This window comes from Oncorhynchus nerka, linkage group LG12, assembly GCF_034236695.1.
Source record: "Oncorhynchus nerka isolate Pitt River linkage group LG12, Oner_Uvic_2.0, whole genome shotgun sequence".
In the NCBI taxonomy this organism is placed as follows: Eukaryota; Metazoa; Chordata; class Actinopteri; order Salmoniformes; family Salmonidae; genus Oncorhynchus; species Oncorhynchus nerka.
This window is the reverse complement of record NC_088407.1, coordinates 63,190,270-63,209,018: the sequence shown is the minus strand read 5'-3', so window position 1 is coordinate 63,209,018 and position 18,749 is coordinate 63,190,270. Positions and strand designations below refer to the sequence as shown.

The following is an 18,749-nucleotide window of genomic DNA, read 5'->3' as shown; positions in this document are numbered from 1 at the left end:
CAGAGACTTCTAGGAAGAAGAGGAAGATGGAGACAGAGGAGAAAACACTTACCACACAATGGCTAGTCTGGGGATTGTAAACATCAGAGCGGGTTCATAGTCATCGATCATGTCTTGGCTGAGATAGCCCAGCTTGAGCGCCCTAAGACAAACACAACAAAGACGAGAGGATGTGAAATAATATTGGCCAACCATTTAAAAAATGTACTAAACCCTGCATCTCCTGTGACATCACTCGTCTCTATTCCTCTGTTGCCCCTGCATACAACTCACCTATCTACAGTCTCACAGAAGAGCACAATCACCTCCTGCTGAACATAGTATTCTTTGGGAGACTTCACAGGCACCATGGCTGACACATAGCTGACAGAAGAGGAGATGAGGGAATTGTGTAAAACAAAATATGTAAATACAGTCAAATATGTTGTTGTTGATGATGTCCAAAAGCTAAAGATGTTGATGTCCTATAGCTACCTGAGTTCAAACTCAGCAAAGAGGCTGTCGAAGTGGCGTAGCGCGTCCCTCATGCGGTCAGTGTAGAAGTTGAGGTCTCTGAGGGCCTGGTCTCTCGTGATGTTTCGGACTTCCTCCAGACTATGGGTCAGGTCCTTGGCTAGAGGCCTCATGGCCATACTCTCGATCTCCCTGTTCATGATGATGGAGCCTGCAGCCAGACACTACACACAGAGATGGAGAGAGAATGACTTGTGTTATTTAACAGTTCTCTTTCAAGTATTCGTTTCTCTATTTCACTTATGGGATACTTCTCCAGCGTATTCGTCTGAAGCCTTTATTACACTACACCAGCCATGATTGGCTGAACGTGGGGGGAATCCCGGTCAGCCCTCTCTTGGAGCGGAGAGAGAAATGGTTGGCATGAGCAGTGTCAAACTGGGTATAGGGCACAATAGACAGGGAATACAGACTAGAATTCGCTGTCACCCCGCCTCAATTCAATGGAATCATATACACTCAGGAATCAGCGTGTGTACTCCGGGAGGAAATCACATCGCTAATAGGGAAAAGGGCAATAAGAATTGTTCCTCCCGAGCAAAGCCACTGCCACATACTATTTCCAGGTTCCAAAAAAGGGGGGCGGCATACGCCCGATCCTAGATCTACGTGTTCTGAACAGGCACATGAGAAAGTACATGTTCAGAATGTTGACACACACTGCTCTGCTACGTTCTGTGCGACCAGGCGATTGGTTCGTATTCGTCGACCTGAAGGACGCTTACTTTCACATCTCAATATACCCTCCTCACAAGAAATTTCTCAGATTCCCTTTTCTGGGACTCCCTTTCGGACTCTCACTATCACCTTGTGTCTTTACGAAGTGTGCCGAGGCAGCCAGAGCCCCACTCAGAGAGAGGGGTATTTGGCTGATGATGTACAGTTGAAGTCGGAAGTTTACATACACCTTAGCCAAATACATTTAATCCAAGTAAAAATTCCCTGTCTTAGTGTCACGTTCTGACCTTAGTTCCTTTGTTGTCTTTGTTTTAGTTTGGTCAGGGCGTGAGTTGGGGTGGGTAGTCTATGTTCTTTTTTCTATGTTGTGTTTATGTGTTTGGCCTGGTATGGTTCTCAATCAGAGGCAGATGTCGTTCGTTGTCTCTGATTGAGAATCATACTTAGGTAGCCTTTTCCCACCTGTGTTTTGTGGGTGATTATTTTTCAGTGTCAGTGTTTGTTCCACACAGGACTGTGTCGGTTTTCATTTATTTCTCTTGTTCCTTTTGTTTTCTGTGTCCAGTGATATTTCATTAAAATACACTGCTCAAAAAAATAAGGGGAACACTAAAATAACACATCCTAGATCTGAATGAATGAAATATTCTTATTAAATACTTTTTTCTTTACATAGTTGAATGTGCTGACAACAAAATCACACAAAAATGATCAATGGAAATCAAATTTATCAACCCATGGAGGTCTGGATTTGTGAGTCACACTCAAAATTAAAGTGGAAAACCACACTACAGGCTGATTCAACTTTGATTTAATGTCCTTAAAACAAGTCAAAATGAGGCTCAGTAGTGTGTGTGGCCTCCACGTGCCTGTATGACCTCCCTACAACGCCTGGGCATGCTCCTGATGAGGTGGCGGATGGTCTCCTGAGGGATCTCCTCCCAGACCTGGACTAAAGCATCCGCCAACTTCTGGACAGTTTGTGGTGCAACGTGGCGTTGGTGGATGGAGCGAGACATGATGTCCCAGATGTGATCAATTGGATTCAAGTCTGGGGAACGGGCGGGCCAGTCCATAGCATCAATGTCTTCCTCTTGCAGGAACTGCTGACACACTCCAGCCACATGAGGTCTAGCATGGTCTTGCATTAGCAGGAACCCAGGGCCAACCGCACCAGCATATGGTCTCACAAGGGGTCTGAGGATCTCATCTCGGTACCTAATGGCAGTCAGGCAACCTCTGGCGAGCACATGGAGGGCTGTGCGGCCCCCCAAAGAAATGTCACCCCACACCATGACTGACCCACCGCCAAACCGGTCATGCTGGAGGATGTTGCAGGCAGCAGAATGTTCTCCGCAGCGTCTCCAGACTCTGTCACGTCTGTCACGTGCTCAGTGTGAGCCTGCTTTCATCTGTGAAGAGCACAGGGTGCCAGTGGCAAATTTGCCAATCTTGGTGTTCTCTGGCAAATGCCAAACGTCCTGCACGGTGTTGGGCTGTAAGCACAACCCCCACCTGTGGACATCGGGCCCTCATACCACCCTCATGGAGTCTGTTTCTGACCGTTTGAGCAGACACATGCACATTTGTGGCCTGCTGGAGGTCATTTTGCAGGGCTCTGGCAGTGCTCCTCCTCGCACAAAGGCAGAGGTAGCGGTCCTGCTGCTGGGTTGTTGCCCTCCTACGGCCTCCTCCACGTCTCCTGATGTACTGGCCTGTCTCCTGGTAGCGCCTCCATGCTCTGGACACTACGCTGACAGAAACAGCAAACCTTCTCGCCACAGCTCGCATTGATGTGCCATCCTGGATAAGCTGCACTACCTGAGCCACTTGTGTGAGTTGTAGACTCCGTCTCATGCTACCACTAGAGTGAAAGCACCGCCAGCATTAAAAAGTGACCAAAACATCAGCCAGGAAGCATAGGAACTGAGAAGTGGTCTTTGGTCACCACCTGCAGAACCACTCCTTTATTCGGGGTGTCTTGCTAATTGCCTATAATTTCCACCTGTTGTCTATTCCATTTGCACAACAGCATGTGAAATTTATTGTCAATCAGTGTTGCTTCCTAAGTGGACAGTTTGATTTCACAGAAGTGTGATTGACTTGGAGTTACATTGTGTTGTTTAAGTGTTCCCTTTATTTTTTTGAGCAGTGTATATCATGAAGACATACCACGCTGCGCTTTGGTCCTCCTCCCCTTCCACCGAAGACAACCGTTACACTTAGGTCAGTTAGGATCACCACTTTATTTTAAGAATGTGAAATGTCAGAATAATAGTAGAGTGAAGGATTTATTTAAGCTTTTATTTCTTTCATCACATTCCCAGTGGGTCAGAAGTTTACAAACACTCAATTAGTATTTGGTAGCATTGCCTTTGAATTGTTTAACTTGGGTCAAACGTTTCAGGTAGTCTTCCACAAGCTTCCCACAATAAGTTGGGTGAATTTTGGCCCATTCCTCCTGACAGAGCTAGTGTAACTGAGTCAGTTTTTTAAGCCTCCTTGCTCGCACACGCTTTTTCAGTTCTGCCCACAAATTTTCTTTAGGGTTGAGGTCAGGGCTTTGTGATGGCCACTCCAATACCTTGACTTTGTTGTCCTTAAGCCATCTTGACTTTGTTGTCCTTAAGTCAACTTTGGAAGTATGATTGGGGTCATTGTTCATTTGGAAGACCCATTGGCGACCAAGTTTAACTTCCTGACTGATGTCTTGAGATGTTCCTTCAATATATCCACATCATTTTCCCGCCATCTATTATGTGAAGTGCACCAGTCCCTCCTGCAGCAAAGCACCCCCACAACATGATGCTGCCACCCTCGTGCTTCCCTCCAAACATAACGATGGTCATTATGGCCAAACAGTTCTATTTTTGTTTCATCAGACCAGAGGACACTTCTCCAAAAAGTACAATCTTTGTCCCCATGTGCAGTTGCAAACCGTAGTCAGGCTTTTTTATGGCAGTTTTGGAGCAGTGGCTGCTTCCATGCTGAGCGGCCTTTCAGGTTATGTCGATATAAGACTTGTTTTACTGTGGATATAGATACTTTTGTTCCCGTTTCCTCAAGCATCTTCACAGGGTCATTTTGTCACGGCCGTTGTTGGTGGAAGAAGGTGAGGACCAATGCGCAGCGTGGTAAGTGTCCATCTTTTTAATAAAGTAAATGAACACTGAACAAAAACAATAAAGAGAACCTGGTTCTGTCTGGTGCAGATACCAACACTCAACAGAAAAAATCACCCACAACTCAAGGGTGAAAACAGGCTTCCTAAGTATGGTTCTCAATCAGGGACAATGATTGACAGCTGCCTCTGATTGAGAACCATACCAGGCCAAACACAGAAATCCCAAATCATAGAAAAAAGAACCTAGACTGCCCACCCCAACTCACACCCTGACCATACTAAAACAAAGACAAAACAAAGGACTAAGGTCAGAACGTGACAGTACCCCCCCCCAAAGGTGCGGACTCCGGACGCAAAACCTGAACCTATAGGGGAGGGTCTGGGTGGGCATCTGTCCGTGGTGGCGGCTCTGGCGCGGGACATGGACCCCACCATAGTCTTTGTCCGCCTCTTAAACTGCCTCCGTGGCCTCTTTAGAGCGGTGACCCTCGCCGCCGACCTCGGACTGGGGACCCTAGCAACGGGTCCCGAATGGACGGGAGATTCCGGCAGCACCGGACAGGCGGGAGACACCGGAAGGCTATGCCTGCGCACCGGGGACACCGTGCGCCTCACGGCATAACACGGTGCCTGCCCGGTCCACCTCTCTCCACGGTAAGCACGGGGAGTTGGCTCAGGTCTCCTACCTGACTTAGCCACACTCCCCGTGTGCCACCCCAAAACATTTTTAAGGCTGCCTCTCGGGCTTCCTTGATAGCCGTGCCAACTCCATTCGCTGGTATCCCTCCTCGCACTGTTCCAGATAATCCCAGGCGGGCTCCGGCACTCTCCCTGGGTCGACCGACCACCTTTCTATTTCGTCCCAAGTTGTCACATAGTCCAGATCTCGCTGCTGCCCGATACCACGCTGCTTGGTCCTTGGTTGGTGGGTGATTCTGTCACGGCCGTTGTTGGTGGAAGAAGGTGAGGACCAATGCGCAGCATGTAAGTGTCCATCTTTTTAATAAAGTAAATGAACACTGAACAAAAACAATAAAGAGAACCTGGTTCTGTCTGGTGCAGATACCAACACTCAACAGAAAACGATCACCCACAACTCAAGGGTGAAAACAGGCTACCTAAGTATGGTTCTCAATCAGGGACAACGATTGACAGCTGCCTCTGATTGAGAACCATACCAGGCCAAACACAGAAATCCCAAATCATAGAAAAAAGAACCTAGACTGCCCACCCCAACTCACGCCCTGACCATACTAAAACAAAGACAAAACAAAGGAACTAAGGTCAGAAAGTGACACATTTGATTGATTTGCACTTTTCGCATCAAAGTACGTTCATCTCTAAGAGACAAAACACGTCTCTTTCCTGAGTCTATCAGAAGCTTCTAAAAACATAACAATCTGGAATTTCCCAAGCGGTTTAAAGGCACAGTCAACTTAGTGTATGTAAACTTCTGACCCACTGGAACTGTGATACAGTGAATTATAAGTGAAATAATCTGTGTGTAAACAATTGTTGGAAAAATGACTTGTGTCATGCACAAAGTAGATGTCCTAACCGACTTGCCAAAACTATAGTTTGTTAACAAGAAATTTGTTTGGTGGTTGAAAAATGAGTTTTAATGACTCCAATCTAAGTGTATGTAAACTTCCGACTTCAACTGTAGATAGATAATTGTCTGTTGTGCAAGCAATTGAGACAAGAGGTCTTAGAACACAGTCAGCTACAATTGGAACACCTGGCATCGCTAGGTTTCAGAATAAGCACAGTAAAGAGTGTTTTGATTCCCGGGCAATCTCTTTCCTAGGTTTAATCCTAGATTCGGTATCATTCAAAGCTCGCCTTTCAGTGAAACGTATAAGAACATTCCAATTTTGCCTAGCACTGTTTCTCAGAGGGAACCTAATCTCTTTCAAAACATGCCTGAGGCTGCTAGGTTTGATGGCATCGGCTTGAGTAGTCACCCCATTAAGAATATGAGAGCGTTTCAACGCTGGGTCTCTTCTCTAGGTCTGAGCCCAATATGTCACAAACATCACATGTACAGATCTCCATAGACTGCATGGTAGCACTGCACCTCTGGGAACACCGGACATAAACTGCCTGGACCTCCTTACAGTGTCCCTAGCATTAATGTTGTTCCTCCCATTTCTGGTGGGTCTTCATGTTCTAGTCAGAACAGACAATACCACTGTCGTGGCTTACATAAATAAGGGGGACTGCGATCCTCTCACTTACACACACTGATTATGTGGAGCAGTGTGCATCTCCAGTCACTGAGAGCTACTCATGTACCAGGAGTACTGAATCTGGGGGCAGATTTACTTTCCAGGGGGAACACTCTACACGGAGAGTGGAAGCTCCACCCAGAGGTAGCCAATCAGGTTTGGATGCACTTCGGCATTCCAGCAGTGGATCTTTATGCATCAATGGAGAATACTCAGTGTCCACTGTTCTTTTCCCTGAGGGATCGGTATGTACCGATGGGAGTGGACGCATTGGCACATGAGTGCCCACGCGTCCACCTGTATACATTCCCCCACTTTAATGCTACCTGCTGTCCCTTATATCACATAAGTGAACTACCGAAACGAATACTTGAAAGAGTATTACGGGGTTACGGCCGCAACCCCGGTTCTCTGATATTATGAGTGAGGTATTTCACCAGACCACCCCCTCCTTGTATGAGTGAGGAAGAGGTGTCGCATATTTTTGAATGACTCAAGAGACACAGCGTTGAACCTTTTATAGGGTAGGAGGGACACCCTTCCTGACGCACACGTCTCGATGTCCAGCCAATCATGGCTGGCGTAGTGTAATAAAGGCTTCAGACGAATACGCTGGGGGGTATCCCATAAGTGAAATACCTCACTCATACTATCAGAGAACCGGGGTTACGGTCGTAACCTAAAGTTATTTATCCAGGTTAGTCTCATTAAGACTTGTTGTCTACGTGCAACTGATTAACACAAGGAATAATGAGTACGGCTATATAACGATACACCTTTACATAGTGACAGGAAAAAGACAGATAGGAAAAAGACAGTAAACGGGCATGACTTCTTTAAGAGTGACTATAGTTATTGTGATGTGAGATGATACTGGAGGGAATACAGTACAGTACCTCAGCCCCAAACCACAGCTGTCCTGCCAGGTTGTCATGGCGAATCTCCTCTGGGAACTTGACACAGAAGTCTCTGTTGGCTCGGTCATCAGGGATACATTCATCCATGATCTGGTTGATAATGTTCAACACGTTGTCCTGCAGACACATGGAGAGTGACAGGAAAAGAGATTGAATACATTTGTGAATAAACGTACTGAATGAAAAAGGGCAGTCAATATATATTTTTCTGTTGGGTGAATGACTGGAAACAGAGCAAAAAAAACACATATTTTCTAATAATGTTACAAACTACCCCTGTAAATCCACTAACTAAATATCACCCCCTACATGTAGTGTCTCGAAGACATGTTCCGGACCTTTGGCGACTAGTAATTATTTTTTTAACTTCCCACTTTGGGCTGGATGTGTCAATGTGTAGTTCATATGCATAATCTATGAGCAGAATTACTCTTACCTCAATTTGCTACGAAATTCCTAGTTTGAAAGCAACTATTTTTCTGAAATGTGTGCCGCGCCATTTTCCCGCCCGTGGGCCAGCAACCTAGCAATTCAGTTTAACCAATTAGCTTCAGCCCCTCGCCATATGATTGACAGCTAGCAATATGCACAAGATGCACCCACAGCAGAGCGAGAAAGAGAGCAATGACGTGGTGCACATACTGTACGCGACGTAGTATGCCATTTTCAGGGACCACTTTTGGCTCATGAGCGCTACTTTCAAAACTACTGGCTAAAAAGGTATCCAACTGTGCCGGAGAATCCCTTTAAACAGGAAACAGGCTGAAAACAATTACAGGCCCATGCCCAGAACGGCCCATTATAGCCCTCAGTCACATCTTAATTCCCCCTCAATAAAAAACACTAAACTAAATCCCATAATTGCAGCGGTGCACACACACTGGCACACACAGCGAAAGCTAATCAACAGCTTGTGTAGCGCTGGCATGTACAACAGTTATAACAATGAGTTACAATGAGCCTTTCACGCCTAGACTCTCTCTCTCTCAATTCAATTCAATTCAATTCAAGGGCTTTATTGGCATGGGAAACATGTGTTAACATTGCCAAAGCAAGTGAGGTAGACAACATACAAAGTGAATATATGAAGTGAAAAACAACAAAAATTAACAGTAAACATTACACATACAGAAGTTTCAAAACAGTAAAGACATTACAAATGTCATATTATATATATATATATACAATGTACAAATAGTTCTCTCTCTCTCTCTCTCTCTGTGTGCTGCTGTAATCTGGTCAGGAACATCAGTGAGTCTCTGCTGCCCTCAAGGAGAAAGATTAAAAAGCTTAACCACCGACTCCTTTATTGCAGTGCAGTACTACGTATGTCTTGGCCATGTGTGGTACACTACAGCAAGGGCTAATCTTGACCACTATCAGCCCTCATCACAGAACATGACATTGGGATGATACCTAGAGTAGCTGCAGAATAGAGAGCTTGCACTCTCTACACTCCTACCCTCTAGGTTTTGCTTTGCTCAGACCATTTGCCTTCCATTCTGGACATCTCAGGTATACAGGGTATTATGAAAGCTTGCTGGTAACATTGTGTTTTGTCTTCACAAGATAGCCTACACTAAAATAATTTTCTAATCGTGGGATTAGAAAGTATACCAAATATATTAAAAGTGAAAGTCCTGTTTCCCATAACTGAGTGTGTAAGCAAAACATTGACTGAGAGAACAAGAGGCAGCTCAGCTCCCTGAAGCATTGTTATTTTCCTTTAGGGGAGATATGGAAAGAGCCAAACCAGGAATTATAATTCTCAGTTGCTGAACATGTCCTGCAGTCAGTCAGCTAAAAGCCTTTCTTTCAGTTTACGAAGCACATCACAATGCAAAACTAACATACAGACCACAGCAGGGCGTGGTCAATTTAAAGCTGCAATAGGAAACTATTTGGGTGACCCGACCAAATAGAAGTGTGTGTTATAGATCTGTCACTCATTGAAACTAAGTCTAAGAAGCGGTATATCTGTCCTACGTGAAATTAGGCAAACTATTGCAAGCGATTGCTAGCGATTTCTGCATAGTGCATCTTTAAGGTGACAATGAAGCGAGCAAAGGAAAAAGAGAGGGACAATGAGAGCATGGAATGGAGAAAGGGAGCGAGGAGGTGAGTGGGTGGGATCGATGGAGAGAGAGAAAAATAGGAGAGAGGAAAAGCAGTTGGGGTTCAAGCAGTGACCTTATTAGGAGCTTCCCCCCCCCAGGGCCCTGGGTGCACTAGGCTAATTTATGGTGGTGGGCCTGCTAAAGATCTCTCAGTCTGCCCCCCTGAACATCACACCAGCAGGCAGCAGCATGGCAGCCTTCAACTCACACAGTCCCGACCCCACACGCATCACCTAACCCTCACCGCATATATGGAGGATGAATGGTATATAAATGTCAAAGTCCCCCGACTCCAAAACGACACAATGGCCTACCATCGGTCATGTGACAGGTCTCAGACAGAGACAAATACAGTACGTTTGTGAGGTAGATAAGCTTAAGCTCCTGTCAAGCAGGTTAATATTCTATAGTGGATCTACATAACATTAACATATCAAGTCATACAACAACAACCTGACATTCAACCATTCACTCTGACCCCATACTGCCTGAAAACATCAAACCAGGTGTCATGATAGCCTATCTCTAGATAAAAGCCATCCAAAGAAGTCACTCATCCAAGGCTTCAGTCCTGACACAACCTACTCACAACCTGATAAAGGCTATCAAAACAACAACAAAATGTGACATGAGAATCAACTGCTTCCACCCCGATTGACTCCTTATCTCACCTTGTCACTGTGAGCTGGCTTGATTTAAGGGCCCATCCAATCATATAACCGCTACCATATTAGCCAACCAATATCAGCCATTTTGCAGTTCAAACTCCACTTAAGAGTAAAAAATAATGATCCTCTTAACTCAAAAGCATGTCGCTTTAACAGAATCTGCTGGAAACTTCAATACTTGAACTATCACTCACTTTGCTTGGCATGGTGGATTATTTAAGTGCTCGCTGTCAAAAAGGGTTTATAGAATTACCTCATAAAATGTCTGATGGATTTGTATTAATTGATGGAGTTTGAAGTCAAAGAAATTAGAAACATAGCGAAACTAAACTATAAAAGACTTGCTATAGAATTGTGGCCCTAATCCGAGGGTATTCAAATCAACCAGTGTCAGTTCCTTCCGATTCTTACCTGACAGGATCTGAACTGGTTGACCAGCAGAGTACACCTCTGAGGGTCTTTCCTGCCATCCAGGCTGTCCAGTTCTGTGGCCACTTGGTTAAGCTCCTCATCAGCATAGTAGAACTGGGCCAGGAGCTGAGGGTCTGTCCTCTGCAGAGATAGAAAAATAATAATACAGGCTAATATTAAACACTCACAAAGGTAGATCAATTCAATAACTCTTAGGTAGGCAGTTTACTGTAGAGTAGAGGGAAATTGCAGTGTCTCTACATAGGTAAAGAAAGGTTGCCACATTCAGTAGAATTTGTCAGAAGAATCCTGTAGGGTAAATCTTATCTTCTCCAATTTACTAAAGTGTAAGATATCTTTAATCCACACAAAATGAGAGGGAGGAGAGGGCATATTCCATATAAGTAAAATCAACCTTCCTGCCAACCAACTCACAAAAGCTAGGACCAGAGCAGGACCAAAACATGTATTAATGAAGCAGCAGCTTGCCAACACCCGTCGCAAACAGGGTGGACATCAGGATAGATCTTAGAAAGCCTGCATTTAGTCCAGTGAGTGCGGTGTAACATTTTGCATTGGATCAAACCCTGTTTGGCACAAATAGAAGAGGAGTGGACACGGTACAGAATATCTCCCCATGTGTCATCAGCAAACTCATCACCTAGATCCTGTTCCCATAAAGTTTTAATAGCTGCGAATGAAGGATTGTGAAGAGAGTAAATTTAATCATAGCTATAAGAAATAATGCCTTTTACTGTTGGAGATGGTGTGAAAAATGCATCAGTGGGAGGGCCCACAGAAAGAGTGGGGAATTGAGTGGTCATGTCACGAACAAAGGTGCTCACTTATAGATATCTAAAGAAATTATTATTCAGAAGGTGGAATTTAGCTGAGATTTGTTGGAACTATGCAAACGTGCCATCAATATACAAATCATTGAATGATTTGATGCCAAGGATGAACCACATGGAGAAGGCTCCATCTACTAGCGTTGGATGGAAAACGTGATTTCTGAGTAGAGGGGCCCTTAATGAAAAGGTTTGCAAACCAGTCTAAACTGGTTCCAGATCTTGAAAGTGTTTTTTACTAAAATGTTTTTGGTATAACTTGAAGTAGTAGAATGAATAGGGGAATGTGCCAAAGCAGCCAGTGAGGATGTCATACATGAGGAAGATTATATCTTCAACCATGCTGGAATGATATGTGGGGTATCTGCACAGATCCAGTACTGAATTACATGGACATTGGCAGCCCAATAATAGAACTGGAAATTAGGTAGGGCCATGCCCCCTAAGAGTTTAGTTAGGCCTTTGCAGGAACACCTAGCGGATGCTTGGATTTTTATTATTACAGTTGAAGTGTGAGATTATCCCATCTAGTTTGCAGAAAAAAATATTCTGGAATAAAAATAGGTATGCATTGAAAGAGGTAGACCAGCTTGCAGGAACACCTAGCGGATGCTTGGATTTTTATTATTACAGTTGAAGTGTGAGATTATCCCATCTAGTTTGCAGAAAAAAATATTCTGGAATAAAAATAGGTATGCATTGAAAGAGGTAGACCAGCTAATGATAGGGGGAGTAGTGACCATGGTTCAAAATCTTTCTCCACCAGAGTAAAATTAGCCTTAAAGATGATCAGATTTGTTCGTGACATGTACCCCCAAGTATGTATATTTGTTGAGAACTACTCTGAAAGGCAATGTGTGTAATGGGTAGTTACAAGCTGCCGCATTTAAAAGTAAAAGCTCGCTCTTATTCAGATTTAACTTGTAACCAGCGACTAGGCCAAATGCATTAACCTCTCTAGGGTAGGGGGCAGCATTCGGAATTTTGGATGAAAAGCATGCCCAAATTCAACGGCCTGCTACTCGGGCCCAGAAGATATGATATACGTATAACTGGTAGATTTGGATAGAAAACACTCTAAACACTCTAGTTTCCAAAACTGTAAAAATAGTGTCTGTGAGTATAACAGAACTGATTTAGCAGGCGAAAACCTGAGAAAAATCCATTCAGGAAGTAGTTTTTTTTGTTGGTTTTGTTGTTTTCTATTCAATGCCATTACAGTATCCATTGACTTAGGACTCCATTTGCAGTTCCTATGCCTTCCACTAGATGTCAACAGTCTTTAGAAATCGTTTCAGGCTTGTATTCTTATAAATGAGGGAGTAAGACCAGTCTGAACGAGTGGACGCTAATGTGTCGCAGAGCTTTTTCAGGCGCATGTGCATTTCTTGTTTACCTTTTATATTGACAACATTATTGTCCGGTTGAAATATTATAGATCATTTAGGCTAAAAAACAACCTGAGGACTGAATATAAACATTGTTTGACATGTTTCTATGAACTTTACGGATACAATTTGGATTTTTTTGTCTGATTGTTTTGACTAAGCAAGTCATCAGCATAAAGCGAGACCCTTTGTTTGATGTCGCCTCTGAACACTCCTGTTTTATGTGGGTTGGATCTAAATGCAATTGCGAGGGGCTCGATGGTGATGGCAAAAAGAAAGGGAGACATTGGACACCCCTGTCTAGTGCCTCTGGAGAGAGGGAAACAGTCTGAGTGGGTGTTATTCGTTCTGACAGATGCAAGTGTATAGTAACTTCTTATAAAAGTCTATTGGGTACCCATCTGGCCCAGGACATTTACCACCTTACATTGCACATGTCGTCTCTGAAATCTCTTCCATGGTGATAGGTTCCTCTAATTGAAGCTTGAAGACTGAATCAATTGTTGGGACAGTTAGACTATTAAAAAAAATGTATCAAGAGCAGAGGGGTCAGCAGACTGTTCTGAAGTGTATAAAGAGGCATAGAAGTCCTTAAACGGGTTATTTATTAGCTGGGGATCCATTGTTGCACCTGTAGGTGTTTGAATTTGAGACATTTGTTGAGCAGAGGAAGACTGGCGAAGTTGATGAGAAAGCAACTTACTTGCCCTTTTCAGCATACTTACAATGATGTCACAACTTAAGCAGCAGTTCCTCAATTTGGCCTGTTGACGAGGTATTGAATTCAGCTTGTAAAGAGAGTCAATCCCTGTACACATTTGGGGATGGTGAGGTAACGTAAGTACTGCCTAAGAGAGTCTCTTTTTCTTATTTTTTCTTTCAAATCTAGTGTATGAAATTATTTGACCTCTAATGTAAGCCTTAAGTTTCCCACAGAACAGATGTAAAATGTCGGGGGTGTCATTAGTAGCTATAAAAACATAAATCTGAGTAGTCAGAAAGTTGACAAAAAACTTTCAGACAGCAATCGTATTAAAATGCCACGGTACACAAGGCTCAGTCCCACCACCAATTAATAGCTCTAAAGTCAGAGGGGCATGATCAGATATGACAATGGAATTGTATGAGCGTACAGAGGAAAGAAGTCTGTTGTCCAAGAAGAAGTAGTCAATGCGGGTATAAGTGTGATGGACAAGGGGGAAAAATGAATATTCCCTACTAGTTGGATTAAAAAAAAGTCAGGGGTCTGTAATGGAAAATTGTTGTTGGAGGAATGATCCAAAGTAGGATTAAACCAGCCTCCCAAGATTAATAAGTGTGAGGTCTGGAAGTGAAGACAAAGGCATATTTTTTTTGTCATCCCAATTTGGTACAGAAACATTGGCAAGGATCAATGGTGTATTAAATATATCTGCCATTGGCATCTGAAATAACATTGGAAGAAACAAAGGGCACTGATTTGTGTATCAGAATTGCAGCTCCCCCTCGATTTATTTTGAAAAGTGGAGTGATAAAGTTTGTCTACCCAGCCTTTTCGCAATCTAAAGTGATGTAAAACCCTCAGGTGGGTCTCTTGTAAAAAAGCAATATGTGTCCTCAGATGTTGAAGATGAAGTACTCTACTATGTTTGACTGGCTGGTTCAAACCTTTACAGTTCAAACTAGAATAAATAAGTATACTCCCAGCAGACTACCCTATTAAATGAGGTTGAGTCATCCTTTGGAAAAAGAGGAAATGAGTGAAGCCTTTTAAATGTAAATGGGAGACTGAACCTGACATAAGAGAAAAAATAAAACAAAAAAACTTTGAACTTCCTCCCACCCGGTGAAGCATCTTACCAAACAAGAAGCACGTATCCACCCTAATATAAACTCAGCAAAAAAAGAAACACCCATTTTCAGGACCCTGTCTTTCAAAGATAATTCGTAAAAATCCAAATAACTTCACAGATCTTCATTGTAAAGTGTTTAAACACTGTTTCCCATGCTTGTTCAAGGAACCATAATAATTAATGGCATAGGATGGCAACAACAACTGCCTGACTTTCACCAGGAATGCACAATCCCTCCATCAGTGCTCAGACTGTCCACAATAGGCTGCGAGAGGCTGGACTGAGGGCTTGTAGGCCTGTTGTAAGGCAGGTCCTCACCAGACATCACGGGCAACAACGTCACCTATGGGCACAAACCCACCATCGCTGGACCAGACAGGACTGGCAAAAAGTGCTCTTCACTGATGAGTCACGGTTTTGTCTCATCAGGGGTGATGGTCGTATTCACGTTTATCGTCGAAGGAATGAGCGTTACACCGAGGCCTGTACTCTGGAGCGGGATCGATTTGGAGGTGGAGGGTCCGTCATGGTCTGGGGCGGTGTGTCACAGCATCATCGGACTGAGCTTATTGTCATTGCAGGCAATCTCAACGCTGTGCGTTACAGGGAAGACATCCTCCTCCCTCATGTGGTACCCTTCCTGCAGGCTCATCCTGACATGACCCTCCAGCATGACAATGCCACCAGCCATACTGCTCATTCAGTGCGTGATTTCCTGCAAGACCGGAATGTCAGTGTTCTGCCATGGCCAGCGAAGAGCCCAGATCATGTCTGGGACGTGTTGGATCGGAGGGTGAGGGCTAGGGCCATTCCCCCCAGAAATGTCTGGGAACTTGCAGATGCCTTGATGGAAGAGTGGGGTAACATCTCATAGCAAGAACTGGCATATCTGGTGCAGTCCATGAGGAGGAAATGCACTGCACTACTTAATGCAGCTGGTGGCCACACCAGATACTGACTGTTACTTTTGATCCCCCCCTTTGTTCAGGGACACACTATTCCATTTCAGTGAGTCACATGTCTGTGGAACTTGTTCAGTTTGTCTCAGTTGTTGAATCTTGTTATGTTCATTCAAATATTTACACGTTAAGTTTGCTGAAAACTTGACGTTTATTTTTTCCTGAGTTTATAAGCTCCTAAATACTCTCCAGGAAACATAGTGGTTCCAGCAGCTAGGCTAAACTCTTACCAAGCGGAGCATTGTGACCATTATATTATAAAAGAGAAAAACACAAACATATATATATATATATACACACACACTGCTCAAAAAAATAAAGGGATCACTAAAATAACACATCCTAGATCTGAATGAATGAAATATTCTTATTAAATACTTTTTTCTTTACATAGTTGAATGTGCTGACAACCAAATCACACAAAAATGATCAATGGAAATCAAATGTATCAACCCATTTGGAGTCACACTCAAAATTAAAGTGGAAAACCACACTACAGGCTGATCCAACTTTGATGTAATGTCCTTAAAACAAGTCAAAATTAGGCTCAGTAGTGTGTGTGGCCTCCACGTGCCTGTATGACCTCCCTACAACGCCTGGGCATGCTCCTGATGAGGTGGCGGATGGTCTCCTGAGGGATCTCCTCCCAGACCTGGACTAAAGCATCCGCCAACTCATGGACAGTCTGTGGTGCAACGTGGCATTGGTGGATGGAGCGAGACATGATGTCCCAGATGTGCTCAATTGGATTCAGGTCTGGGGAACGGGCGGGCCAGTCCATAGCATTAATGCCTTCCTCTTGCAGGAACTACTGACACACTCCAGCCACATGAGGTCTAGCATTGTCTTGCATTAGCAGGAACCCAGGGCCAACCGCACCAGCATATGGTCTCACAAGGGGTCTGAGGATCTCATCTCGGTACCTAATGGCAGTCAGGCTACCTCTGGGGAGCACATGGAGGGCTGTGCGGCCCCCCAAAGAAATGCCACCCCACACCATGACTGACCCACTGCCAAACCGGTCATGCTGGAGGATGTTGCAGGCAGCAGAACGTTCTCCACGGCGTCTCCAAACTGTCACGTCTGTCACAGGTGCTCAGTGTGAACCTGCTTTCATCTGTGAAGAGCACAGGGCGCCAGTGGTGAATTTGCAAATCTTGGTGTTCTCTGGCAAATGCCAAACGTCCTGCACGGTGTAAGCACAACCACCACCTGTGGACGTAGGGCCCTCATACCACCCCATACCACCACTCATACCACCCTCATACCACCATGGAGTCTGTTTCTGACCGTTTGAGCAGACACATGGTACCTAGTGGTTAGAGCGTTGGACTAGTAACCGGAAGGTTGCAAGTTCAAATCCCCGAGCTGACAAGGTACAAATCTGTCGTTCTGCCCCTGAACAGGCAGTTAACCCACTGTTCCTAGGCCGTTATTGAAAATAAGAATTTGTTCTTAACTGACTTGCCTAGTTAAATAAAGGTAAAAAAATAAAAAAATAAATAATAATAATATTTGTGGCCTTGCTGAAGGTTATTTTGCAGGGCTCTGGCAGTGCTCCTCCTGCTCCTCCTCGCACAAAGGCGGAGGTAGCGGTCCTGCTGCTGGGTTGTTGTCCTCCTACGGCCTTCTCCACGTCTCCTGATGTACTGGCCTGTCTCCTGGTAGCGCCTCCATGCACTGGACACTACACTGACAGACACAGCAAACCTTCTTGCCACAGCTCGCATTGATGTGCCATCCTGGATGAGCTGCATTACCTGAGCCACTTGTGTGGGTTGTAGACTCCGTCTCATGCTACCACTAGAGTGAAAGCACCGCCAGCATTCAAAAGTGACCAAAACATCAGCCAGGAAGCATAGGAACTGAGAAGTGGTCTGTGGTTATCACCTGCAGAACCACTCCTTTATTGGGGGTGTCTTGCTAATTGCCTATAATTTCCACCTGTTGTCTATTCCATTTGCACAACAGCATGTGAAATTTATTGTCAATCAGTGTTGCTTCCTAAGTGGACAGTTTGATTTCACAGAAGTGTGTTTGACTTGGAGTTACATTGTGTTGTTTAAGTGTTCCCTTTATTTTTTTGAGCAGTGTATATAAAAATATATAAACAGAAGAAAAAAATGATTGAAAGCACAGTTTACCAACAGTGCCAAGTAGCATGTTAAATCAACTAACATAGCCAGCATGACAGCTTAAGGCCTCGACAAAATAAAAGGGAACCTGTTCCACAAGCCTACATTGAAAAAAAAATGAAAAAAAATTATATATATATATAAAAAAAAAAATTTAATTAAAATTTATTTCACCTTTATTTAACCAGGTAGGCTAGTTGAGAACAAGTTCTCATTTGCAACTGCGACCTGGCCAAGATAAAGCATAGCAGTGTGAACAGACAACACAGAGTTACACATGGAGTAAACAATTAACAAGTGAATAACACAGTAGAAAAAAAAGGGGAGTCTATATACATCGTGTGCAATATATATATATATATACACATACATACATACATATACACACACAACCGTTCAAAAGTTTGGGATCACGGGCCTCCCGGGTGGCGCAGTGGTTAAGCTGTGCCACAAGAGACTCTGGGTTAGCGCCCAGGCTCTGTCATAACCGGCCGCGACCGGGAGGTCCGTGGGGCGACGCACAATTGGCCTCGCGTCGTCCGGGTTAGGCCGGTAGGGATATCCTTGTCTCATCACGCACCAGCGACTCCTGTGGCGGGCCGGGCACAGTGCGCGCTAACCAAGGTTGCCAGGTGCACGGTTTGGGATCACTTAGAAATGTCCTTGTTTTTGAAAGAAAAGCACATTTGTCTATTATAATAACATCAAATTGATCAATATAGACATTATTATCAGTATAGACATTGTTAATGTTGTAAATGACTATTGTAAGCTGGAAACGGCTGGCTTTTAATGGAATATCTACATAGGTGTACACAGGCCCATTATCAGCAACCATCACTCCTGTGTTCCAATGGGATGTTGTGTTAGCTAGTCCAAGTTGATCATTTTAAAAGGATAATTGATCATTAGAAAACACTTTTGCCATTAT

General features: G+C 44.1%; 1 protein-coding gene across 1 annotated transcript in view; it reads right to left on the bottom strand.

The window, feature by feature from the left end:
* The window catches only part of zfyve28 (zinc finger, FYVE domain containing 28), a 54,421-nt gene that overhangs the window by 7,335 nt on the left and 28,337 nt on the right, over positions 1-18,749 (bottom strand). The window contains 5 exon segments of the mRNA XM_029675499.2: positions 53-142; positions 274-363; positions 475-677; positions 7,440-7,577; positions 10,657-10,797. Of these exon segments, the coding sequence (XP_029531359.2) occupies positions 53-142; positions 274-363; positions 475-677; positions 7,440-7,577; positions 10,657-10,797 (662 nt within the window).